The sequence below is a fragment of the Molossus molossus genome, unplaced genomic scaffold (assembly GCF_014108415.1).
Source record: "Molossus molossus isolate mMolMol1 unplaced genomic scaffold, mMolMol1.p scaffold_m16_p_11, whole genome shotgun sequence".
NCBI classification, from domain to species: Eukaryota; Metazoa; Chordata; class Mammalia; order Chiroptera; family Molossidae; genus Molossus; species Molossus molossus.
This window is the reverse complement of record NW_023425346.1, coordinates 76,434,162-76,457,565: the sequence shown is the minus strand read 5'-3', so window position 1 is coordinate 76,457,565 and position 23,404 is coordinate 76,434,162. Positions and strand designations below refer to the sequence as shown.

Below are 23,404 nucleotides of genomic sequence, written 5' to 3'. Positions count from 1 at the left end.
GCTTATATTTTCAACCTGTTTGTGTCTTTGAATCTAAAATGTGTCTTGTGTAGACAGCATGTGGTTAATCATATTTTTTAATCCATCCTGCCAATGTCCACCTTTTAACTAGAGTTAAATTTAATGTAATTACGATTAATATAGGATTTGTTTGCCACTTTGTCATATATAATTTATATAGCCTATGTCTCTTGATGCTTTATTTCTCCATTATTGATGCCTTTTGTGTTATAATAATATTTTCTAATGTACCATTTTAATTTTCTTATTTCTTTTATTATATTTCTTTGAGTTATTTTCTTGGTGGTTATCCTAGGATTGCAAGTAACATCTTTATTTATACAGCTGTAGTTTAGACTAATACTAACTTAATTTCAGTAGTATACAGGGTGGGGCAAAATGTTTACAGTTGTTCATATGGAAAATGATACAGTAATTAATAAATAATAATACAAGAATAAACTGTGTTTCCTGTACTCATAACTGTAAACCTACTTTTGCCTAACCCTATATGCATACTTTGTTCTAATATAGATCCTTTCCCTCTCACTCCCCATCTTTTGTGCTATAATTGTCATAAAAAATACATCTTTATACATTGTATATCCATCTACACAGATTTATAATTATTGCTCTCTGAAATTATCTTTAAATAAGATAGGAGGGAAACTTTACAAACAAAAAATACACTTATATTATCCTTTATTTTTACCTATATAGTTACTTTTCCTGGTGATCTTTATTTCTTCATGGGGATTTGATATACTGACTAGTGTTCTTTCATTTCAGGCTGAAGGATCCCCTTTAATATTTCTTGATAGGGCAAGTCTACCAATGGCAAACTCTGTTTTTGCTTATGTGAGAATGTCTTAGTTTTTCCTTTATTTTTTGAAGGACAGTTTTGCTGGATATAGACTTCTTGGTTGTTAGGCTTTTTCTTTCAGCACTATGACTATGTTAACCTTACTTAACCTTTAGGTCCTGCTTGTATAGAACCTCAAGGTCAGTTAGAGGTGAAAGCTAAGACCCCTTTGGGTTTATCCTGAACATGAGCATAGCCCTAGGCATGAACATGGTCTTCTGGATTCTCAGGACATCTCTGAGCTTTTCTAAACCCCTAAAGACATCTCATTCTCTAGCTTTATTAAGCTTTTTAGTTACCCTCTTGTTTGTCTTAACTGTTGTGTGCTGCCTCAGGTGGCTCTAAAATTTGTTACCTCTAATTAAAAAAAAAAATTTTAGAGAGAGAGAGAAAGAAATATCGAGTTGTTATTCCATCCATTTTATGCATTTTGTTCATTGACCCCTGTATGTGCCCTGACCGGAGATCAAGCCTGCAACCTTTGGTGTATCAGGAGGATGCTCTCACCAACTGAGCTACCCTGTCAGGGCAGCTATAATTGTTTTCTTTACAAATATATCTGAAAATGGGGAGTGGGTATAGGCAATACTTTTTGCATTGGGAGCTCAGAATCGGGTCAGAAAAATGCAGTGGCTGCTAGGTTGCCGATTTAATTCTGATTGCATATTATTGATGGGGGTGGAAATAAGGCAAGTTAAAAACACCATGAATCTCACTGTTGTTTTTCTTGACTACATGCTACCAAAATCGCTGCAAGACTTCGGTTAATTTCCAGAGCTGAACAAAGTTGATTCCGACAATTTTTGCCTTTTTCCTGGTGCTTTGATGGAGGAGAGACTTTTTAGAGCTCCGTCTTCCACTATTTTTGAGGACATTATTCTTGATTTCCTTTTGAGAAGACTTATGCTTATTCCAACTCCCATTCCTTTGTATGTAACCTGTTCTAGTTGTGAGGTTTTGTTTCACTGAAGCTTTTTTTTCCAGCTCTGTTTTGAAATTTCACTATGATATGAATGGTGTGGGCCTTTCCATTGGGCTGGACTCTTTAGAATTTAGAATTTCTCTTGTTTCCTTGGTACTTTCTTCCCTACTGTTTCACTTTCTGATAGTCATATTTGGAGGATGTTGGGCTTTGTGAAATGATCCTTTCTTTTTTCATATCTTTTTTTCTGCTGTTTTTTAATCTGCTTAACTTTTTGTTCTATTCTGTGAGATTTCCTTGACTTTAAATTCCCAGCCCTTCTACTGACTTTTTAGTTTCACTTTCTTATTATAAATTTCTTTTGTTATTATTCTTTTTTATAGTATTTCATTTTAGTTTTATCTTCTTTTATCATGCCGAGGATATTAATGATAGCTGTTTTATAAAAAATTAATTTGTCCCTGCAGTCTGCACTGTTATCTCTGAATTTCTTTTTTCTATTTATCTCTCTTGGCTGTTCATTTAAAATAGTGAGGCACAAATAAATATGTGGCTGTACCATCTGTTTGCTGAAAAAGGAATGTGAATGTGTCACATTTTTTTCCAGCCCAGATGCTAATGTGTGTCTATTTTTTGGTTAGTTATGTGTCAGCTACTTGTCCTCTAAGGTTTACTTGATTCAAAATAAGTCCCATATGTCTTCTGCTTTGGGGCTTCAGTTATGCTGCAGCATGATCCTACTTGTAGCTTTCTCTGCTTCTGTTCTTGTGCTGCAGCGTCCTGGTCTGCAGGTGTTTTCCATTATTGCGGTTTTCATCACCACATGGATCCAGGTTCACTGGGCTCCTAGGCACTCAGCAGAGACTCGTTCTGTGCTGGTGGATGGACAGACTTTGCTTAGGGAATCTGTCTGTTTGGTGTAAAGAAAATTTCATAATGACCTAGCATTTCCACTTCTAGGTAAGTATGTATGCTGAAGGTTTAAATATAGATTTTCAAGGCAAAAATTACACAGGGATATTCATGCAGCATTATTCACAATAGTAAAAAAAAAAAAAAAAAAAATGGAAATAGCCCAAGTGTCCATCAACTGATAAATGGATCAACAAAATGTGATATATAGCCATCTCATGGAATATTATTTGGCCATAAAAAGTATGAAGCATTGGTACATGCTACAACGTGGTTGCTGCAGCATTGAAAACATTATGCTAAGGGGAAGAAAGCAACCACAAAAGGCCATATAGTGTATGATTCTATTCATATGAAATATCCAGAATAGACAAATATGAAGGGGCTAAAAGTAGACTAATGGTTGCTTAGGAGTGTAATAAAGTATCCGGGGTTTCTTTTTGAGGTAATGAAAATATTTAAAAATCGACTGTGATGGCTGCACATTGAGTTGTATGGTGACTTACCTGGTATGTGAATTGTTTTTCAATGAAGCTGTTACAAAAATGTTCGTAAGGGTCTTGAACAGACTGTTCTAGAAGCCCTACCTATATATTGGGCTCTGCCTCCTCACATCCAAAGTCACGTGACTGCATCTACTCTTGCTATATGTTTATGTGTTAAATGCTTGCTTTAATTTTCTTCAATAGAGATTTCATCCCCATCAGTCATCCTAGACTTTCAGGATCAAGCTCCCCCCCACCCCCCATTCTTTTAGTTTGTTCAAGTTACTGACATTTTTCACCTCTGCTGAAAATCCTGTGGAAGAATTGTGGTTTTTTGTCTTAGAGCTCTAGCTGCTCTTTCAGATTTTGTGCTTGATCTATATTCAGTAAATAATGTGAGTATTAAAGCCACATATCTTTTCAATTAAAATGTAAATGTCTTGCTTCATTCGCTATTGGTGATTTTATAAACTCGACATTGAAAAAGGTGTCGAATAAGAGACTTCAGGAACTCTGGGTGAGAGCTCAGAGCTGGTACATTTCCTGCCTCCAGAGCTGTCATCAAGTTAGCAGTGGGTCATTTCCCTTGAACCTGGAATTCACACAAGCTGGCCCAGGGATCCCAGTGCTGTGGGGGAACAGGATGTTAAGGATGGCAGCTCCTGGTTAGATGACATTGAGAAATGGTGATTTCATGCACTAAAGAGAAAACTTTAAAAATATTTGGAAAACTTCTCTTCCTCAGCCTTCCTGTTGACATCACCCCTACCACGTGTCTCTTTCATAATCCCTTTCCTTTCCTTTGGCATAGGCTTATGTTCCCATGAGTCTAGATTTTTTTCCTTCAAATTATTTTAATCAGATTTTCTGTTTAAATTTCACATCACTCATTGTATTTGTCATCAGAGTACCATTCTTCTTGTCTTAAATATATATAGACCCAAACATCTGTCTCTCTCTCTCCCATTATTGTCTCCCCTTCCTTTTCCCCAGTAACTCAGATTTTCTGGTATAATATCATCTCTTACAACGCTCTTGGAAACTCTTTTGACCACTTTAAAAATCTACTGGTTTTAGTTTATTGTGTTTTTGGCTACAAAGCAAAGGATGTTACCTTTACCGTTTTTGACTATATTCCGATGACTCAGTTTACCCCCTAATCTCTAATAAGAAGATACCTCTCAGAGTCTACCTCTGTCCTTTCTGTCCTTATCTCTGCTTTTCTCATACTCACCTGGGTAGAAATCATTTCCTGTTTGATACCTGCTGTATGCCAGAAGACTGAGGAAAACCAGGGAATGTTTATTGAATTCTACCTTTTTATCTTAATATTTATTCTAATATATTGTTTCCTTAGTTAATATTTATAGAACCCTCGCACTTCTTACCGTGTTACCATGATATGTGCAGGAGAGCATAAAATTAAAGGATGACTCATTAACAAATTGATGTATCTCAGAAAATACCCAGACCTCTTTATTCATCTTACTAAAATTAATCTCTTCACAGGACTTTGAATTCATGGCCAAGAACAATTGCAAGCATAATGCAACAGAGTTCTTAATAAAGTTCTTATATATTTTTATACTGTAATTATCTAATTGTAGATATATCAGAGGCAAGTCTTCAAATGGTATTTCAAAGTGGATTTTTATTTTAAAAATTAAAATAGCTATGTGATTTTTGTGAAAAGAAAAAAAAAAAAATCAGGTCCTCAAATGACATCATTTATTTAACGTTGTTTAGTTATAACATTGATTAAATGTCATAGGAACTTATCTCTTGTTTATATCAATTAGACTGTAGTAAAATTGTTTTCCTTATACATCATTTTACCACAGCTTCAAGAACCGATTGACGACATTAAGCAAGGACTTACTGTATAAACATACTGTAAAAAATTTTAAAGACTATACAAAAACTTAACCAGAAGCCATCTAGCCTATTGACTTTTGAATAAGTAGCATTCAGAACTATGTTTATATCTATGCATACCTATGTTAAAAGCAGATATGTTTGTATATGACAACTATGTTAATATTATAGATTATAGAGTAGAATCAATTTAGATTTTGTAACAAAGGAAAATAGCTGTAGTAGATTAGAATGGAAGGTGTACAATAGCTAGGAAAATATGTCCATGTTAACTGTGAAGGAAAATAAAATGAAGACAGTCTGTAAATAAATGATTAAATCCAGTTTGCCATATGATTTGAGTTGGAAAATGACATAAGCACAATATGAAAACCTATGTACCTTATAAACTCTCCAGGAAGTTGTCTGGGAGTCTATGCTGTGAAGTGGCTGGTAGATGAGATTCTACAACACAGCGAAGTGGTTCTGAAATTTCCTCCCTGAAGATGAAAATTATACTGTTGTTTTCCATAATAGCAGGAATTGTGAAAATTCAGAAACTAAAAATCCAAAAGAAGAAAGTCATTCATAATTCCACAAAAATATATCATTACAGACTTTTTTATAATTTAATTTTTACAAAATTAGAATATTATAAATGCTTCTTCATAACTTTTAGTATTGAATAAGATTTTGTGAACATCTCTCATGCCAGTACATACAGTTCTATATACTATTTAATGGCTAAATAGTGTTCTATTTTAGAATATATATGAGTTTATTCAAATAGTCTTCTGTTTAGGCAGTAATCCAGTTTCATCTGTTCTCCACAGTGCTGTGACAGAGTCTCACACATTATTTGCATTTCTGATTATTTTTTTAGGATAAACATTGTGGGATTGGAGGGTTTATGCATTTTCCATTTGGTTGTCAAACTGCCCACCATAAAGGAATAATAAATTTATTTTTACATCCAAGATAGGCTTAGTTTATGCCACATTCTGTGCTATACAGCTGTGTTAGTATGACTTCAGTAATACACAAAGCCACCACATTGGACTTGTGTTATGATGGAGTTTATTATGTGTAGAATTCTACGTGTTAGACGGGTTAAGCCCAGCAAGGAGGGAATTGTTTACATTTGCAACTTGGATTGCATGATATCACTTTGGAAGCCATACTCTGAAGCCAGCAGTTAAACTGTGACACTGAGTATATGTCCACATTTGCTGTTTATGGGACTTGGTCATAGTGCATGATCCTTTCTCATCTCAGATGAGTGACCGAGGAGGTGGTGTTCCTTTGAGGAAAATCGACAGACTCTTCAACTACATGTACTCAACTGCACCCCGGCCTCGTGTCGAGACGTCCCGAGCAGTGCCCCTGGTAGGTGATCAAGAAATAATGAAGTGTGTTTTTGTGAATTGCCAGAAAACACAAATCAGTTGCCAAATAAATCAGTTAAGCTGTTGTGGAGGGTACACCCCAAGGAAGAAGGGAGGCGCTTAGAAGAAAACACTTTCTCTAAATTTAAATGGTATTAAATTTTGGTTATTTTTTTTCTTTTGATTGAAGAGCAGAAGACAAAGAGTGTTGTGGTGGTCTCGTTGCCAGGCTTGATCGTGGTGTCAGTGGTTTTCATGGATATACTATTTCTAATGTGAAGACGAAATTAGCAGTTTTACTGGTATTTGGTCAACACTGATATAATTTTCAGTGTTGATTTCCCCCCCCCTCAAGTACTTATAATAGAAATATCTCATACTCTAGACTCAGAAAGAAGTAAGACTAGAGTTCTGGTCAATTTAATCACCAACCTGGAAATGATTCAAATTATAAACCGTTTTGCAGGTATTTTTTTTTCAACTTATTAGTTATCTGTTTTCAGGTTTAATAAGATTAGCTTCTGAATGGACTCCAGCCTTGTTCTCTGACCCTGAGAAAAGCACTTTGTCAAATCTCCGACCTGTAATTCTGGGAGAACTGTTGTTCGAGGCTTGGAATCTTCTCTGGCGTGTACGCTGGAGTCATGCTGTGATATGATGAAACACTGCGTAAGGCGGGTGGTTTCGACTCCAGAAGTTAACTAGAAGGACTTCATTAAAATAGTTTTACCTGTTACACAGCACACATTTTGTAGCTACAACTGTAATATGGTCATGTCTTACAAAACTTCCAAAATGATTAATATAGTAATGAGCTTCTCAAGTGGACCTTTGTGGTGCCGGGATAGGCATCCACATACCAAGGGGCAGAGGAGGTCAAATAATAAACATGAGCATCTTCTTAGAGTCTACTTTTACTCTAGAAGTAAGGGGAGAGCAGGGATAGACTGCTTTTTTAGTAAACAAATATTATAGAATTTTCTTGGAGAGCAGAATAGCATATTAATCCAGACTCTGGATCCAAACTATCTGGTTCTGTTCCTGACTTCACTACATTTTAGCTGTGTAGCTTTGGGAAAAGTATGGGCCTTTTAATACCCAGTTTCTCCAACTTTAAAAATCAAGTTATTGTAAGGGCTGAATTTAATATATGTAAAAATACCTTTTATAGTGCCTGGCACAAAGTCAGTGCCATATACGTGTCTGTTGTTTAGGATACAGAATTTGTGTGGATTTTTAAGAAAACAGGAGGCTTGGTATGGCACAGGCTCCCCAATGCGTATATACAGCCTTACGGAGGGGAAGACTTGCTGAGCTCTCCCAGAGCCTTCTTCCTGATGTCACGAACATTTGTAGTGGACCCGGGAGGCCAGCAGGGGGCAGCTGGGGAGAGGCTGCCGCCAGCCCCAGCAGTGGTCATCTGGTCTGCCTGGCGCCTGGAGCTGCCTCCATGTGGATGCCTGCTGGCGGGCATCTGCGTGGGGGGAATATCTTCACCCTGGAAGCCCACTGAGAGAGACCATCCACATTTCTCTCCTCCAGACCTTCTCATCAGCTATCCACTTCCGTTTTCTCCAAGTCCCTGACCAGCCAGCTAGGCTGTTTGCTATCTGTGAGTCCTGTAGGTGGTGACCTCACGTTCTGCCCAGGGGAAGATGGACTCCTGCCCTGAGAGAGGTGGTATGAAAGGGCAGTCCACTTCTGGCTGGTGCTGGCGTCCAGAGTAGGTCATCAGTGGGCCAAGCCCGTGTGGTTTTCTTCTCTTCCCCTGATCTCTAGGGGAAGCCCCACGAGCCCACAGGTGTGGTTGAGGGATTGGCAGTGATGAAGCAGATCAGGCCATGGCATCCTGAGCCACCTGCTTGTGCAGTGTCCTTGGGGCCCTTTCTGGAACTCTTTAATGTATCAGTCAAGGTCCCAACAGAAAAGGGAGCTCACTCAAATTATGACAATTAAGGAAGGCTTATTTACAAAGAGACAATCACAGAGCTGTGAGTGGGGCTAGACAGGAACCCAGGGCTAGCGGCAGTGAACTGTCAGCACTCAGAATCCAGGGCACAAGGAGAAGTTAGCAGACCCAGAAAAGGGGAAGGCTGCAGATCAGGGGCCCTATCTGCCCAAGGGAAGCAAACTGAGGCTGAAGGAAGCAGAGGGACTCGACTCCCTCTAAACTCCTACTGGGTTCCCCGTTGGCCAGACCCACTGGAGGCAGAGGGCATGGGAATCCATTGACATCATCCATTCAGGTCAGCCTCCCAGGGCAAGGAGAAGTATGGAGAACGGATGGTTGATTTGGAGGGTGAACAGACACTCTGGTTAGAAAACTCAAGTAATAAGTGGTGGGGATAGAGAAAGCCAGAGAAAACAAATATCCAGAGCCTGGATTTGTTAATAGCGCTTTGATTCCTGAATCCACATAAGCTCTTAACTAAAGTGGTATACAGAATGTCATTGAGCATTTCATTTGGTGAATAAAACAGTTTTTACATTTATCTAAATGTTTTGCTTTGTATCAAAGAATTGGTAGGATGTATCCAGGTAAAGAAGGTCATTCCAGTTACTGGGAATAGGGGGGACAAAGAGACAGGATTAAAAATAGCATTTGTTTGAAGAACTTGAGAGCAGGAGATTTAGTTTAGCCGGACTGGAAAGTGGGAAGCAGAGACTTGATCTTATCTGGCCATGAAAGCTCTTTTTAGAAGCTTGGATTTTTATTTCAAGCCAGTGGGTGGGGGATAGGGCTGTGCTTTGAAGATTTTTAAACAGGGAAGTGACTTGTAAGTGAGAATTAAGAAAGGGCTGTTATGGATCTCTCCAGGTTCACAACACAGGCTGGAAGTTCATGGCATGAAGTCATGAGGTATATCTGTAAGATTGCAACAAGGCTTTTCCTTTTTAATCCTCACTGGAAGATATTTTTTCCATTGATATTTTTAGAGAGAGTGGAAGGGAGGGAAGGAGCAAGGGAGGAGAAAAAGAGTGACAGAGAGAGAGAGAAACATCAATGTGAGAGACACACATTGATTGGTTGCCTCCTGCACCCATCTGACCAGGGTTGGGGATCGAACATGCAACCCAGGTACGTGCCCTTGCCTGGCACTTGAACCTGCTACCCTTTGGTCTGAGGGCTGATGCTCTCACCACTGAGCCACACTGACCAGGGTGCAGCAAGGCTTTTTCTACTCTTATTCCTAAAAGAGAGAACATGTTTTATTTGAAATTGCCCAAAGCACTATTGGGATACTCTAGAGCAGGCTAATGAAGAAAAGCCATATGCTTTTTCAGATCCCTGCAAGTCATTTTATAATAGAAGAATGAAGGCTTCTAAATGATCAGAGGGGAGTCATCTAATATAGTACTCAGCTAGGCTCCAGCTACATTTTTAGAAATACTTAGGTATTAACTGGTCTCTTAGATGCAAGCTCTGATAGCCCCGGGGTACTCAATAGCACTTATTTCAGTGTGTGGCGTTTTGAATAGAATTTCATTTTTTCTCACACAACAGGCTGGTTTTGGCTATGGACTGCCCATCTCCCGTCTTTATGCACAGTACTTCCAAGGAGACCTGAAGCTGTATTCCCTTGAGGGCTATGGGACAGATGCAGTGATCTACATTAAGGTAGTAACTGTAGTTTTCTTGAGTGAATGAGACTTCTTTTGATAAGAAGAAAAGATGTCAATATTTAACTGTAATGAAATTTTCCTCTATCTCATTCCAGTTAAATAGAAGTGTGTGTGTGTGTGTGTGTGTGTGTGTGTGTATATATATATATATATATATATATATATATATATATATATTGGCATAGGACCTCATCTTTTTTGACAAATGATCTCCTTGACTCGGGGAAAGAAATAGTCTTATCTGTAATGATCAGGACTATGGTTGTTAATAGAAGGAAAGTTAGGTTAAAGTGGGGAATCATGAAAAGTTTTATGTCTTACAAATTTAATTTTAACACGAAACACACGAATGGACATAGATCCACCAATCTTTTTTTTGTTTTGTTTTGTTAATCTTCACCCACGGATACTTTTCCATTGATTTTTTTTTTTCTTTTTTTTTTTTTTTTTATCCTCACCCAAGGACATTTTTCAGATAGAGTGGGAGGGAGAGAGAGGAAGAGAGAAAGAGAAACATCGACGGGAAAGGGACACATTGAGTGGTTGCCACCCGCACAACCCATCCGGGGCTGGGTACAAGCTGCAACCAAAGTACGTGCCCTTAGCAGACAACAAACCCAGGTATTTCCGGACCACAGGCCCACGCTCTAACTGCTGAGCAAAACCGGCCAGGGTGATTTTTTTTGGGGGGGAGGAGGGAGGGAAAGTGAGAGAGAAGGGGAGAAACATCTATGTGAGAGAGATACATAGATTGGTTGCCTCCCGTACAACCCCAATGGTGGCTGGGGATTGAACCTGCAACCCAGGTATGTGCCTTCGACCAGGAATCAAACCTGAGACCCTTTGATCCATGGGCTGATGCTGTAACCGCTGAGCCAAACCGGCCAGGGCACAAAAACCAAGTGCTTTTTTATTTGTATGCAGTCCTTCACAGATGTCTTCTTGTGGTTTGACAGCAATCCTTATGTGACTTTCCTTCATGAGATTTTCCAAAATATTCAACTTAGTTTTCAAAAAACCCTCCCCCTCTTTTTCAGTACTTTAAGTAATACTTGATTAAATTATGTATTTACAATGACAGGTGTAATTGCATAAACAGATTTGGGAACAAGCACAGGTGACTCTTGGTAAGCCTATAGCTCACCTGGTGGGAGCGGAAGCACTGAGCCTACTGGCCTCGGGTATTCCGTGTGTTTATGCCGAGACTGGTATATTTTACAGTGAGGGAGAGCCCTGGGCCCCATCAGTCCACTCCCTGGATTGGTGGCTAAACTGATCCAACTTAATTTTTTAGTGACGCTAGTTTCTTGTTATGGCCACTAGATGGCACCTATTTTACAGGAAATGCTGAAGACCTGACATTGGGAAAAATACATTTATCTGAAAAGGTTAAATTCTTTTAAGATCATAATTCTTTCTCTTTTCCTTTTTTCTTTTTAACCATTTCAATTGTAAGGAACTTGAAAAGGGCAACATGAAGGCAATGTTTTTATCACTAAATGTAACATCTTTGATCCCGTCTGTGGCTCAGTGGTGCCGGCAGTTCTGGCATATTTAAAGAGAATATATAGGTGAAAGCTTTTTAGTTCCATTTTGGAAAAAAATAGATGACAGGAGTCTCATAGAGTCATTAAAGTGGTCAACATCAAATACCTTCCTTAGTATTATCAGAATGAAATTTATGGTTCAATATTTTCTGTGTTTTGGAGAATGACAATGGCTAAAGTTTGAAATTCTATTGAAATGTCCCAACTTGAAGAAGATAATGAGGAACATAGTTTGTTTCAATTTCCAATGACTTACAAGAAAGTGAAATAGAACAGTGAATTAATGGTAGTGCATGTTGGAAACATGAAATTATGCATGATGCAGAGACACACATGTTGTAACTGAAATTATGGCTTTAATGGCAGGAGGGAAAGACACAGGAGCAAACCCAGGGCCAGTAATGGTTCATGCAGAAGCCAAGATGCCTTAGGCATAGTTTTATATTTATTAATAATAATAGTATATTGAAATTTTAAAAGTTCAATGACTGTACTGAAAAATAGTATTTATTCTAACAAATAATTAAAATAGAGTTCATGAAATGATTGTATCATTACATATATTAAAGTACATATGTTAATTTTTGTGCTTTTTTACTTACATGACTTTTTAAATTAACCAACTTCTGTTTGGGTCATGCTTTGTAAGAGGCATCTATCACACTTGTATAAAATGTCAGTCCAGGTTTCTGGGCTGGAGAATTACTGTGGGCAGCACACACACCAGGCAGCCCTGCAGACTTACCAATAGCATGTTTCAAATATGTACACTATTTAAAAATTTATGGAGACGGTGTTGTGATTAATAAAATACAAAGCCAATAAAGTATTATTTAATTTGTAGTAACCTTTTGTCACTGTATGTTTTCTTACATAATGGATTCTAAAAACATGCCAGACTTAGGTCCTGCTTTTCTTTCAGGCTCTGTCAACAGAATCCATAGAAAGACTCCCCGTGTATAACAAAGCTGCCTGGAAGCATTACAAAGCCAACCATGAGGCCGATGACTGGTGTGTCCCCAGCAGAGAACCAAAAGACATGACAACGTTCCGCAGTGCCTAGATACACTTGGGATCCCTAGGAAATCCAAATGTGGCTTTTGTATTAAATTTGGGAGGGATGGTGTTCAGAACTACATTATACCAAATACTTCATGTCCTTTTCACAGCTATTTGGGTAGAATAGGTGGAAACTGAATTCCATTTATGCCTGTTAAATCTCCTAAAGGATGAAATTGTACCTATTTGACACTTATATTTTCACAGTTAATCAAACATATTTTTAAACAATCATAGTTTTGGTCAACTTTCCCCTTTACGATAGACTCCAGAAGAGTGTAAATCTTGGGGTTTTTACAGGAAGCTGAATGGTTTTGTAAAATACATTTTTCACTTGTGTTTGTAGGAAACATTTTCTTAATAATACTGATTAGCCATTAACCATTGTAGTGTTATCTGGAGGAGTTCTGCTGTCCTTTATTTAGTAGTGGAAACTGTAGTAAGGTGGTCTTCATGCTTTCCAGTGACTAACTACACGTAAAGCAGTTGTCCTGTTAGTGTAGAACCAGCCACCTTCAAGCTTCTACATGCATTATCTTAGCTCTGAAGTTAACTTATCATTTTAAATCTTATTGCAAAGGATTATAATGACTAGTTCCCTACAGATCTAAGCCTAGATCATGGGCAGCCTACTTTGAATGTGCTTGTGATTAGCTCAAGGAGAAATTTCTATACTAAAAACAAACTAGCAGCTGCTAACATAGAGAAGAAATTGTGGGCAAAGCGGTCAAACTATCAATTGTTGAGATTACATGGGGGAGCTTTAGAGAAAGAGTTTTTCTGGGTCCTGCTCTAGGCATGGATTAGACTCTTAAAATGCTTGGTAGGTGAGTCTGAGGCATCACCTACTTAGGGAACCATTCTGTTAGAGTGAGCAGTGATGATACCACATTTACTAAAGTAAGCGATCTTTAGGTTTTGGTTTTCACCTACCTAGGAGAGACAGACTGAATCTCAAGCCTGGTGCAATTAGAAGTATTATTTGAGCAGGAGACATAACTACTGGAGAACAGCAGGTAACAGAAGGATCAGAACCATAAATGCACGTCTTGACAAAAGAACATATATTTGATAAGAAATATCTAGACTTTGTTATCAGGAAAAAGTCAGTTGGGGCTTATCACAGCAATCCTTTGCATTCGTATGGTAATTTGTAGTCTACAGATACTCTGGTGTATCAGGTAACAGATACAGAGCAGGTGCTGTCAGCCTGGTGTTGAGACTCAAGGTGCCGAGGATTGGAGCCGGGCCCAAGCTGTCTGCTGGTCATCCCCGGCACCGGATCTGGGGGACCAGGAATTGAGGAGACAGTTTAGTCAAACCTCGTCTTCTTTTACGGTGACAGGGAAATACATTGAAAATGAATTTTAAAGTAAGATTTTAAATGCTTAAAGAGCAGCTTTACTACTGAAATGGGGGAACTTTATCTGGAAAATACATTGAGTTGAAACACCTCATTCTCAAAAGGATTAGTAAACTGAATAATTCTATATAAATTTGCCACGGGGGCGGGGGGTGGAGGAGGAGGGATGTTGAAGGGCATTTCGTCTGGAACCCGGATTGGAGAGGATGGTCCAGGGGTGTGTTTTGCCCGGGCCTTCTTCGCCAATCTGGGCATATGTTGGAAAAAAAGATCTTTTGCCTTTATTATGGATTTTGTGGTAAACAATAGAATATGCTAATAGATGATTTTATTAGCTCAACGTGTTACAAGTGTTTAGCTTTAAATTATACTTTCTGCTCCGGGGGCTGGTGGTGGTGTGGCAGGGCCTGCTCCCGGCCGGTCCGGCTGCGACCCCACCACACCCGGCACTGGGGGCTCTCTCCGGCCCTTGGACCTGGGCCCCGCCCCGGCCTTGGGAGGCGCCTCCCTGGGGCTCCCTCGCCGGCTCGCTGCTCCCCTCCAGGCTGCACGGAACCCTCCGCCAGAGTCTTGGGGGGAGCGAAGGAGTAGTCCGGAGCCCCACCTACCAACCCACCATCGCCCCCAGGGCCCCAGAGGAAAAAATGACGCTTGTAATGATAAAATATTTTAGAATCTTTGAATCAAAGTATCCACTTTCTTCCCTAAACAAGACATTTGTATAACTGACATAAACTTAATGTTTTTACCTATGCAAGACTCTTGCCCCCAATTTAAACCCAAATTTAAAGTTTTCCCTCTTTAAGAGGTAAGAAATCGTGTTTGAAAGGAAAAATGAAATCTTTTCCTTTAATTTCTTTTTAAAGTATAGTGGTTCTTTATTTTGTTATTGTGGTAATGGACAAACAATTACATAACAAAAATATTGGGGCGGGGCAGATTTTTTCTAGTTGGTTTTAAATCAAAACCTGAAATGTCTTTAGATTTTTTTTTACAATCTTTTGCCCACCGGCATTTAATTCGTGATACTATGTAGATATAAAAATATGCTGAAGGATAAGAATTGATACTAAGTGGTTTTTATAACTTGGGCATTTAATGAATGTGCCAACATTTTTAAGGAAGAATCACAAAAATATTCTGCGCTATACTTAAAATACTGGCTAGCGTTAGATATCTTCTACTCAATAACAATCACTTTTCTTGCACTGTGAAGATGTTGAAGTGGAATTTACCATGTTATTTTATTAAATGTGTGAATGGCAATAAACTGAAAACATGGATCAACTCTTATTTTGAAAATTAAGTTGGGACAATTTAGGTTTTGAAAATATAAGCATGTCTTTTATTTTTTTATTTTATTTATTTTTTTATCCTCAAGGACTTTTTTTTTTTGATATTTTGTTCAGATAGATTGGGAGGGGAAGAGAGAGAGAGAGAGAGAGAGAGAGAGAGAGAGAGAGAGAGAGAAACATCGATGTGAAAGGAACACATAGAGTGGTTGCCATCCACACAACCCAACCAGGGCCAGGGACAAACTGCAACCGAGGTTCGTGCCCTTAGTGGGAACCAAACCTGGGTTTCTCCAGACCACAGACCAACGCTCTAACCGCTGAACCAAACTGGCCAGGGCTAATCATGTCTTTTAAATAAAAGTTTTGCATCATCAAGGTCCAACATTCTGTAAACATTAAAAAAGTTGTAGCTAGTTGGCTGGCATGAAATCTCACTATCTTCAGTTGAGGAAGTGTTTGGAACTTAGATTTCCAGTGTGTATTATTCTAATGGAGAAAGCCAAAGGGAGAGTTGGTACGATTTCAGTTATCCTAGATTTTCATTATCTGAACATACACAGATGACTAATTGCATGAATGAAGACTTTTTGTGTGATCTTTGAAAGGTTATGTTTAAATGCTCTTTGAATAACTTTTCACGATATGAGTAATTAGAGAAAAGGTCTAAATGTAATGAGCAATTACCCCTCTGCTTGGACCAGCTGAAAGTCAGATCTAACTCCTTTAGTCAAAAATAGATTTCTGCCCTGGCCAGTTTGGCTCAGCAGTTAGAGCGTCGGCCTGTGGTCCGGAGACCTGGGTTTGGTTCCCGCTAGGGGCATGTACCTCGGTTGCAGTTTGTCCCCGGCCCTGGTTGGGTCGTGCGGGTGGCGACTGCTCGATGTGTCCCTTTCATGTAGATGTTTTTTTCTCTCTCTCCTTCCCGCTCTGTCTGAACAAAGAATGGAAAAATGTCCTCCAGTGAGGATAAAAAAAAAGATTTCTATCCTATTTCTGATTGATGGGGTAGGACCACAACGTCCCTTCATTGTTAGAGCCAACAAGTTCCATAACAGAACATCACAGAGAAAGAACTGGGGACACAAACTCTTAGTGTTATGGCTTGTGAAGGGCTAATCAGAGAGGAAGCCAGAAATCAGTCACCCAATTTCAGTTTATGTCTTCAATTGCTGTGACATGAATGTGACATTTTAACGGAAGAGTAATCAGAATTGAGAGAGCTCATTTGCAAACAAAGCTTTTGCTGGAGGAATTTTTGATCATATATGATTTACTTCTGGCCAGAGTAATTAACCCTCTTACAGTATAGCCCAATGCACTTGAAAAAAGACTATAATATGGTGTGAAGGATTTTATGTATGTCAACAAAGAATGCATCACTGGTTTGTTTATTTCTGTCATTTTTAAACTGCACCTTTTATTCCATTTACATGTTTGGAAAAATTTATACACTATACTGCCCCCTTTTTTCTAGAATTCGCACATTTTTTTAACAGTAGGCTTTTAACAGTAAAAGACAAGATTGCTGGATTTTGCTACAAGACTTCCGTCTTTTTTTTTTTTTTTTTCTGTTCTTAGAAAAGTGGTTATTTATGTTGAGGAATAGGACAGCTATGTTTTACTTGCTTAAATTAGAGATTTTTTAAACAAAAATATACAATTTTTATTCTGGTAAGATCAAACTTCCATTTGAGTGTTGTCTTCAACACTGAGTTATTTTCTGAAAGTTTAGAAGTATAATTCCTATAGTTGTCACATAGACTATTGTCAGAAATTTGGTAGTTTTGAGTTGAAATGTTGGCATCTGTTTATAATAAATTCAAAATGGTGAAAAATTCCTTTAGGAAACAGTTTATGACAGGGCATTTTAAAATTCAATTCAATATTGCCCTAGCTGGTTTGGCTCAGCGGTTAGAGCGTTGGCCCGCAGACCAGAGACACCTGGGTTCGGTTCCTGCTAAGGGCATGTACCTCGGTTGCAGTTTGTCCCTGGCCCCGGTTGGGGTTGTGTGGGCGGCACCACTCAATGTGTTTCTCTCACATTGATGTTTCTCTCTCTCTCTCTTCCTCCCTGAAGATAAATGCAAAAGTGTTCTCGGGTGAGGATTAAAAAAAAAAAAAAAATTTCAACTCAATATTAAAAGCCAAATACTTTCGCCATGGTTTTATACTTAGATGTCTTCCATGATGGGATTCAAACACTGCGACTAAAAAGACAAAAAGATAAGCAGCACACTCAGGTGGCTTCTCTAGGTCACAGAATTACATTTCTTTTTCCCCGTATTATTTAAGAGTCACTCAGTCGATTGGATTCCATTTTTAGTTAGAAAACGTGGAGGCTCATAGATAATGGACATTTTCATAAGTCACATTAAATGGTATCATTTTGAATTTCTATAATGAAAAACACGTCAGTCCCAAATCATGGAAGGTTATTCTGACTTAAAAAATAGGCAAAACTAAACTTTTTTTTTTTTTTGCTTCAGACCTACATTTTCTACAGGGATAAAGTTTTCGAGGTAGCGCACTAACTGCACTTTTAATTTCCAGGCAGCAGGTAGCAGCACTTGCTTTCAAATCAAAGAGAAAGTTGCAGAGGTGTTCTGTGTACTGCTGTGACAAGAACACTCAGAGCTTCCAGAAAATGATTCTCAAGTGAAAACAACACAGTCAAATGGAAGATTCTTTGTTTTTTTCTGAGAAGGGGGAACATTGTGGTACTATGGTTAAGAACAAGGTATAAAACACAGCTTTTACTACTCTTCATTTTAAATGGCTGGCCCCTTTCCTGTTAAGTGTCATATTAAACACAATCCGAAATTTTATTTACTATGAAGGAAATAAGATTTTATGTTTTTCTCTAACTTTCCTCAGAAGCATTCTAAGAGAAGTGACTTTGATTTAGGGCGGTTTGCAGTGTTACTGCTTCAGGCACTGAGCTCCCACCGCCCTCTGGGAAATAAAGATCACACTGAAGACATTCTTCCAAACAACCCAGACTTAAAGGGAAACATTCCTCCATACCAAGCTTTATAAAATGGCTACATGCGTTTTCTTAAATGCTCATCATCAGAAGGCGTGATTTATCCTGCCTTTTCTATTCGCAATATTGTTCCAAAAGTGACCTGAATTACCTGTTCCACAAACATACCGGGCCCTGTGCTCCACCTGTAGTTTCCTGGCGATGAGTACAAGTTGCCATCAGCATTCACTTTCAGTTCGTCACTTTCTAGCTGAGTCATCTCATGTCCCTCTATATCCTTGCTGTGAATTCTGTAATATATTAGTCCAGGTTTATGTCTATTCAATGGTGGCTCTTATTGATTCATCTTCTCTGCAACGGGTAACTGTCACTGATTAGTTGTCCCTCTTGTTCTATAGTTATCACTTGATAGATTGGTGTCCAGTGTGTTTAAGCATCTCAACCCCACCCCCGATGGCCCCGCAGAACCCTGAGCCCCAGCCACAGGTGCTCCTCGTCACACCTAGGTTTTTGTAACGTATCTTCTTCCCCTTGTTCTGCAGCCCTGGATGGGAATGAGAAATTATTTTCTTTCAATTATTAACCTTTGGGTTACTTCACAATTGCCTTTTTGCTCTTTTCGTTTTCTACCATTTGTATAATTAATTCCCTGCACTAAATCTCCTATTTGAAATGCTTACTTTGTGTCGTCCCTATTTTCCCTGATCAGTATAGCTGTAAACATAAAAAACACATATCTTAAGTATTATTTCAATACTTTATTGAGGAAGGTTTTTACTTTCTAGAGTCCATGTATGATTTCAAGCAAAACACTTGTTAGGATCTTGGGGTTTTGGTAGCATAAAAATTGAATCGTTTATTTTTAATCTGAAAATTAAACCTATAAAATCAGAGATTTAGGGTGGAAGAAAAAAGCAAACCCTTCAACACTGCATTCAGCAAAGGTTTAGATTCATGATTAACAATAGTTAAATCTCGAGTATAAGATACTTTATAAGCTTCTCAAATTACTAGTAAGATCTTCATATTATATGTGACCCTCATTGAATGTTCTATTTCTCTTCAAAACAGCCAGGAGGAAAACCATAAAACACTCAAACTCAACCAGAATGAACTAGATAATCTGATTAGTCATTTAAAGAAACTGTTTAATCAAATTTGTAGTTTAAAAGCTTTCATAAAGAATCTCCAGGCACAGATGGTTTTACTGAAAATGTCTACCAAAAATTTTAGGAAATTAATGCTAGTTTTACATAATCTCTTCCAGAAAATAGGAGATGAAGGGACACTTCCCAATTTATTTTATAAGACCAGTATTGCTCTGATACCAAAACCAGACAAAAGAGTACAAAAACAAAACTGGAGGCCAATATCTCTCAAGAATCCAGTTGCAAAATCTCAATATTAAACATAATCTGACAATATATAAAAAGAAGTGTATGCTATGCAAAATGAAAGTTATTTCATATATGAAAGGCTTATTCAACATTTAAATATCAATCGATGTAATCTACCATATAAACAGGCTAATGAAGAAAAATCCTATGACAGTATCAGTTGGCACAGGAAAAGCATTTGACAAAATCCAACCCCATTAATTATAGCCAGGGGTCCCTACTTTGGGATCTGATAGTGTTGACTCCAATCTCAGGCAACTTTTCCCATTCTTGACACTCCCCTATATAAGAATAATGCTTCTCTTACTTAATTTTGTAAAGGAGTCAGATTTTAAAAGAAATACATGTATGGGAATGGTACAACAAACAGATTTATTGTATTTTTAAAATATGTTTTCATTGACTTTTTTAGAGAGAGAGGAAGGGGGAGAGAGAGATGGAAACATCGATGTGAGAGAGAAACATTGATCAGCTGCTTCCTGCAAGCCTACTGGGGATCGCGTGGAAACCTATGCATGTACCTTGACTGGGAATCGAACCGGGACCTCTCAGTCTATGGGATGATGCTCAATCCACTGAGCCACACCAGTGGGGCCAGATTTACTGTATTATAACTTTTCAACCTACATTTAAAAATGTGATGTTTTTCACATAGAGAAAATAGTAGTTTTCTAAATAAATAATGTAGTTGGAAAGTTCATAATTTCTCCCAGGATATATATACTTTATGGGACTAAGCTAATAAGCAACACAACTGTTCTGTTTCCAAGATTTACCATTATACATTAATACTTGAATGAATACATTAATTATAGAGCCAGGATATCAATTTCCAGATCCGGTGCTAATGTACTTCCTGGCTAAAGCTGAAACTTAAGAGCAATTAACTAATTCATGAATTAATATCATTTAGACATCAGCCCCTAGAACCAAATAGAATAATGTATGCAAAATGCTTAGCACATTTCCTGCTGTATAGTAAGTACTCAATAAATGACAGCCATTAGCATCAGTATTATAAACTAATGATGTCATAGGTTTTTTAACATTACCGCTACAGGCAATTTTTTAATGTAAAGCATTTTCAAGCTATTGATAAATTTTTCAAATTCAAGGTCCTATATATGGGAACACATTTATACTCTCATAAATTCAATCACTACTCTCTCAAGCCAAGGATTGATGAAAAGATTTTCTTTTCCCCTGTAGTAGACTTCAGCCACATGCACATCAAGAAAAACAAATGCCACGGCTAGTGTTTTCATTAGAGCCCTTGCTACAGAGAAGTTGTGCCAGTTGGGTACCCTGGGAAGCAGATGCTGTGACAGAGTTAGTGCTGTAGGGCAACAGAGTTATTGAGAGGTAACGAACACAACTCAGAGATGGTCTGGGAGGGAACAGTTTTGGGCAGGGACAGCCTCAGACCACGGTGCAGGGCTGACAGTCTTGGCAAACATAACGAGGAGCTCAGGAGCAAAGGCTGCCCATGAGGATCCCCATTCAGGACAGAAGTGGCGGGGACCCTGGCTTGCCATGCTCAGTCTCTGGCTGGGGGCTACTCTGGAGGAGCATGGCTGGAAAGCTGGTGCAGAGCCTGAAGGCACCGACAGATGGAGCTTGTCAGCTAACTCGCTCTTGATAACTAACTGGGAATTATTTATTTATTTTTAATCCTCACCCGACGATATTTTTACAGTTATCTTCAGACAGAGTGGGAGGGAGAGAGAGAGAGAGAGATACAGTGAGAGAGAGAAAGAGAGAGAGAGAGAGAGAGAAACATCAATTTGAGAGACACATTGATTGGTTGCTACCCGCACCACCCCAACCAGGCCGGGGACAAACCGCAACCGAGGTACATGCCCTTGGCCGGAATCAAGCCTGGGACTCCCTGGTCTGCAGGCTGACACTCTAACCGCTGAGTCAAACCAGTCTGGGCTCTTTTTTATTTTCTTTTAATTTTTCAATTACAATTTACATTCAATATTCTTTTGTATTAACTTCCAGCGTACAGCATAGTGATTAGACAATCATACACTTTACAAAGTGTGCCCACTGGTATTCCAGTACCCACCTGGCACCATACATAGTTATTACAATATTACTATTCCCTATGCTGTACTTTACATCCCCGTGAGTATTTTTAACTACCGGTCTGAGGGACTGGGTGAAAGGTGATGGGATGGAGAGGGGCAGATGGACATTCTTTTTTGAAGGGAGATAAGAGCAGCGCACCTCCATGACTTCCTCAGAGGGAACGCGGGCAAAGACTTAGAAAAGTAAAATTCCTATGTGAGCTTTTTTGCTGCCAATGACGTCTTCACCTATTTGGACTCCTTTGAGGAAAGTGATTTTTATTTTATTATTATTATTTTTTTTATCCTCACCCGAGGACATTTTTCCATTTTTTGTTCAGGTAGAGTGGGAGGGAGGGAGAGGAACATCAATGTGAAAGGGACACATCGAGTGGCTGCCACCCGCACAACCGACCAGGGCCGGGGACAAACTGCAACCGAGGTCCGCGCCCTTAGCGGGAACCGAACCCGGGTCTCTCAGGACCGCAGGCCGACGCTCTAACCGCTGAGCCAAACCGGTCGGGGCGAGGAAGGTGATTTTTAAATCATTCTTCTGTGGGACACCTATCAGCTAAAACTATGTAAGAGCCTATTTCTAATTTGGAAACATTTAGAAAAAATTCATAAAAATCAAGGTAATGGATAGACAATATCTTCTCAATACTAAGTTTTCTTCTATTTTCATAAATTTGGTGCCTCATATGACACTTCTGTTTGCAAGTATTAGTACATAATAGTGACAGAAATAGCTGTTTATAACTTTGCTTGAACATTGTGTTGTAGATATAATTTTATATTATTTACTTATTACAGTAGTCACTTTCTGTTGGGAAAAATACTGCTAGTTTGTTGGAATTAGATCCGATATTTCATGATTTTCTGAAAAATGCTTAATATTTTGAAAACAGCAGCATTGTTTGCATTGTTCAGTCACTGGAACAAAACTGAGAATTCGTCTGTTGCCATTAGAACTAAGCAATAGAGCTCTTTCCCTGCCCAGCGGAGCTGCGCGCGGCGGCGGAGGCTTGAATGCCTTAGAGATTCGGCTCCACCCATAACCCACCTCCTCCAAGGCGGTGGAAGATATTACTGCTGCAGGTGTAATGAACACTAATGCTACTTTACAAGGGGTGCTGAAGACTGCTCTCATTCAGAGGTCTAGCATGAGAAATTTGCAAAGTTGCCAAAGCCTCAGACGAGCACCAAGCCCATCTTCGTGTGCTTGCATCCCACCGCGAGGAGCCGAAGTATGTCAAGCTGGTGGAAGCCCTTGGCGCTGAACACCAGATCCACCTAATTAAGGTCAGTGACGATAAGGAACCAGGGGAATGGGTAGGCCTCTGTAAAATCGACAGTGGGAACACCCCAGAAAGTGGTTGGTTGCAGTTGTGTGATGGTTAAGGACTGTAGCAAAGAATCACAGGCAAAGGACCGTCAATGAGGAGTACTTCAAATGCAAGAAATGAACACATAAACTTTGCCTTTGTTTCTAAAAGAGAAACAACAAAAACAAACAAAAAACTCACCTAAATAATAGAAACAGGGTACTGCCTCCCCAAAGATAATCTTCAAAGTCATCTGTAAGATAACTATATGAATACTTTTAAAAATAAAAAAATCAGTTATGTAAAAGAATCAGTTACC

General features: G+C 38.8%; 1 protein-coding gene across 2 annotated transcripts in view; it reads left to right on the top strand.

Annotated features, from left to right (window-relative positions):
• PDK1 (pyruvate dehydrogenase kinase 1) overlaps nucleotides 1-15,313 on the top strand; it is a 34,313-nt gene extending 19,000 nt beyond the window's left edge. The window contains exons 8-10 of one of the 2 annotated variants that reach the window (XM_036254079.1): nucleotides 6,311-6,421; nucleotides 9,926-10,039; nucleotides 12,514-15,313. In XM_036254079.1, coding sequence (XP_036109972.1) covers nucleotides 6,311-6,421; nucleotides 9,926-10,039; nucleotides 12,514-12,654 — 366 coding nt within the window. In that variant the 3' untranslated portion in view covers nucleotides 12,655-15,313. The remainder of the gene's footprint in view (nucleotides 1-6,310; nucleotides 6,422-9,925; nucleotides 10,040-12,513) is intronic. The other variant, XM_036254078.1, reaches the window with a different exon arrangement.
• The last annotated feature ends 8,091 nt before the right edge of the window (nucleotides 15,314-23,404 follow it).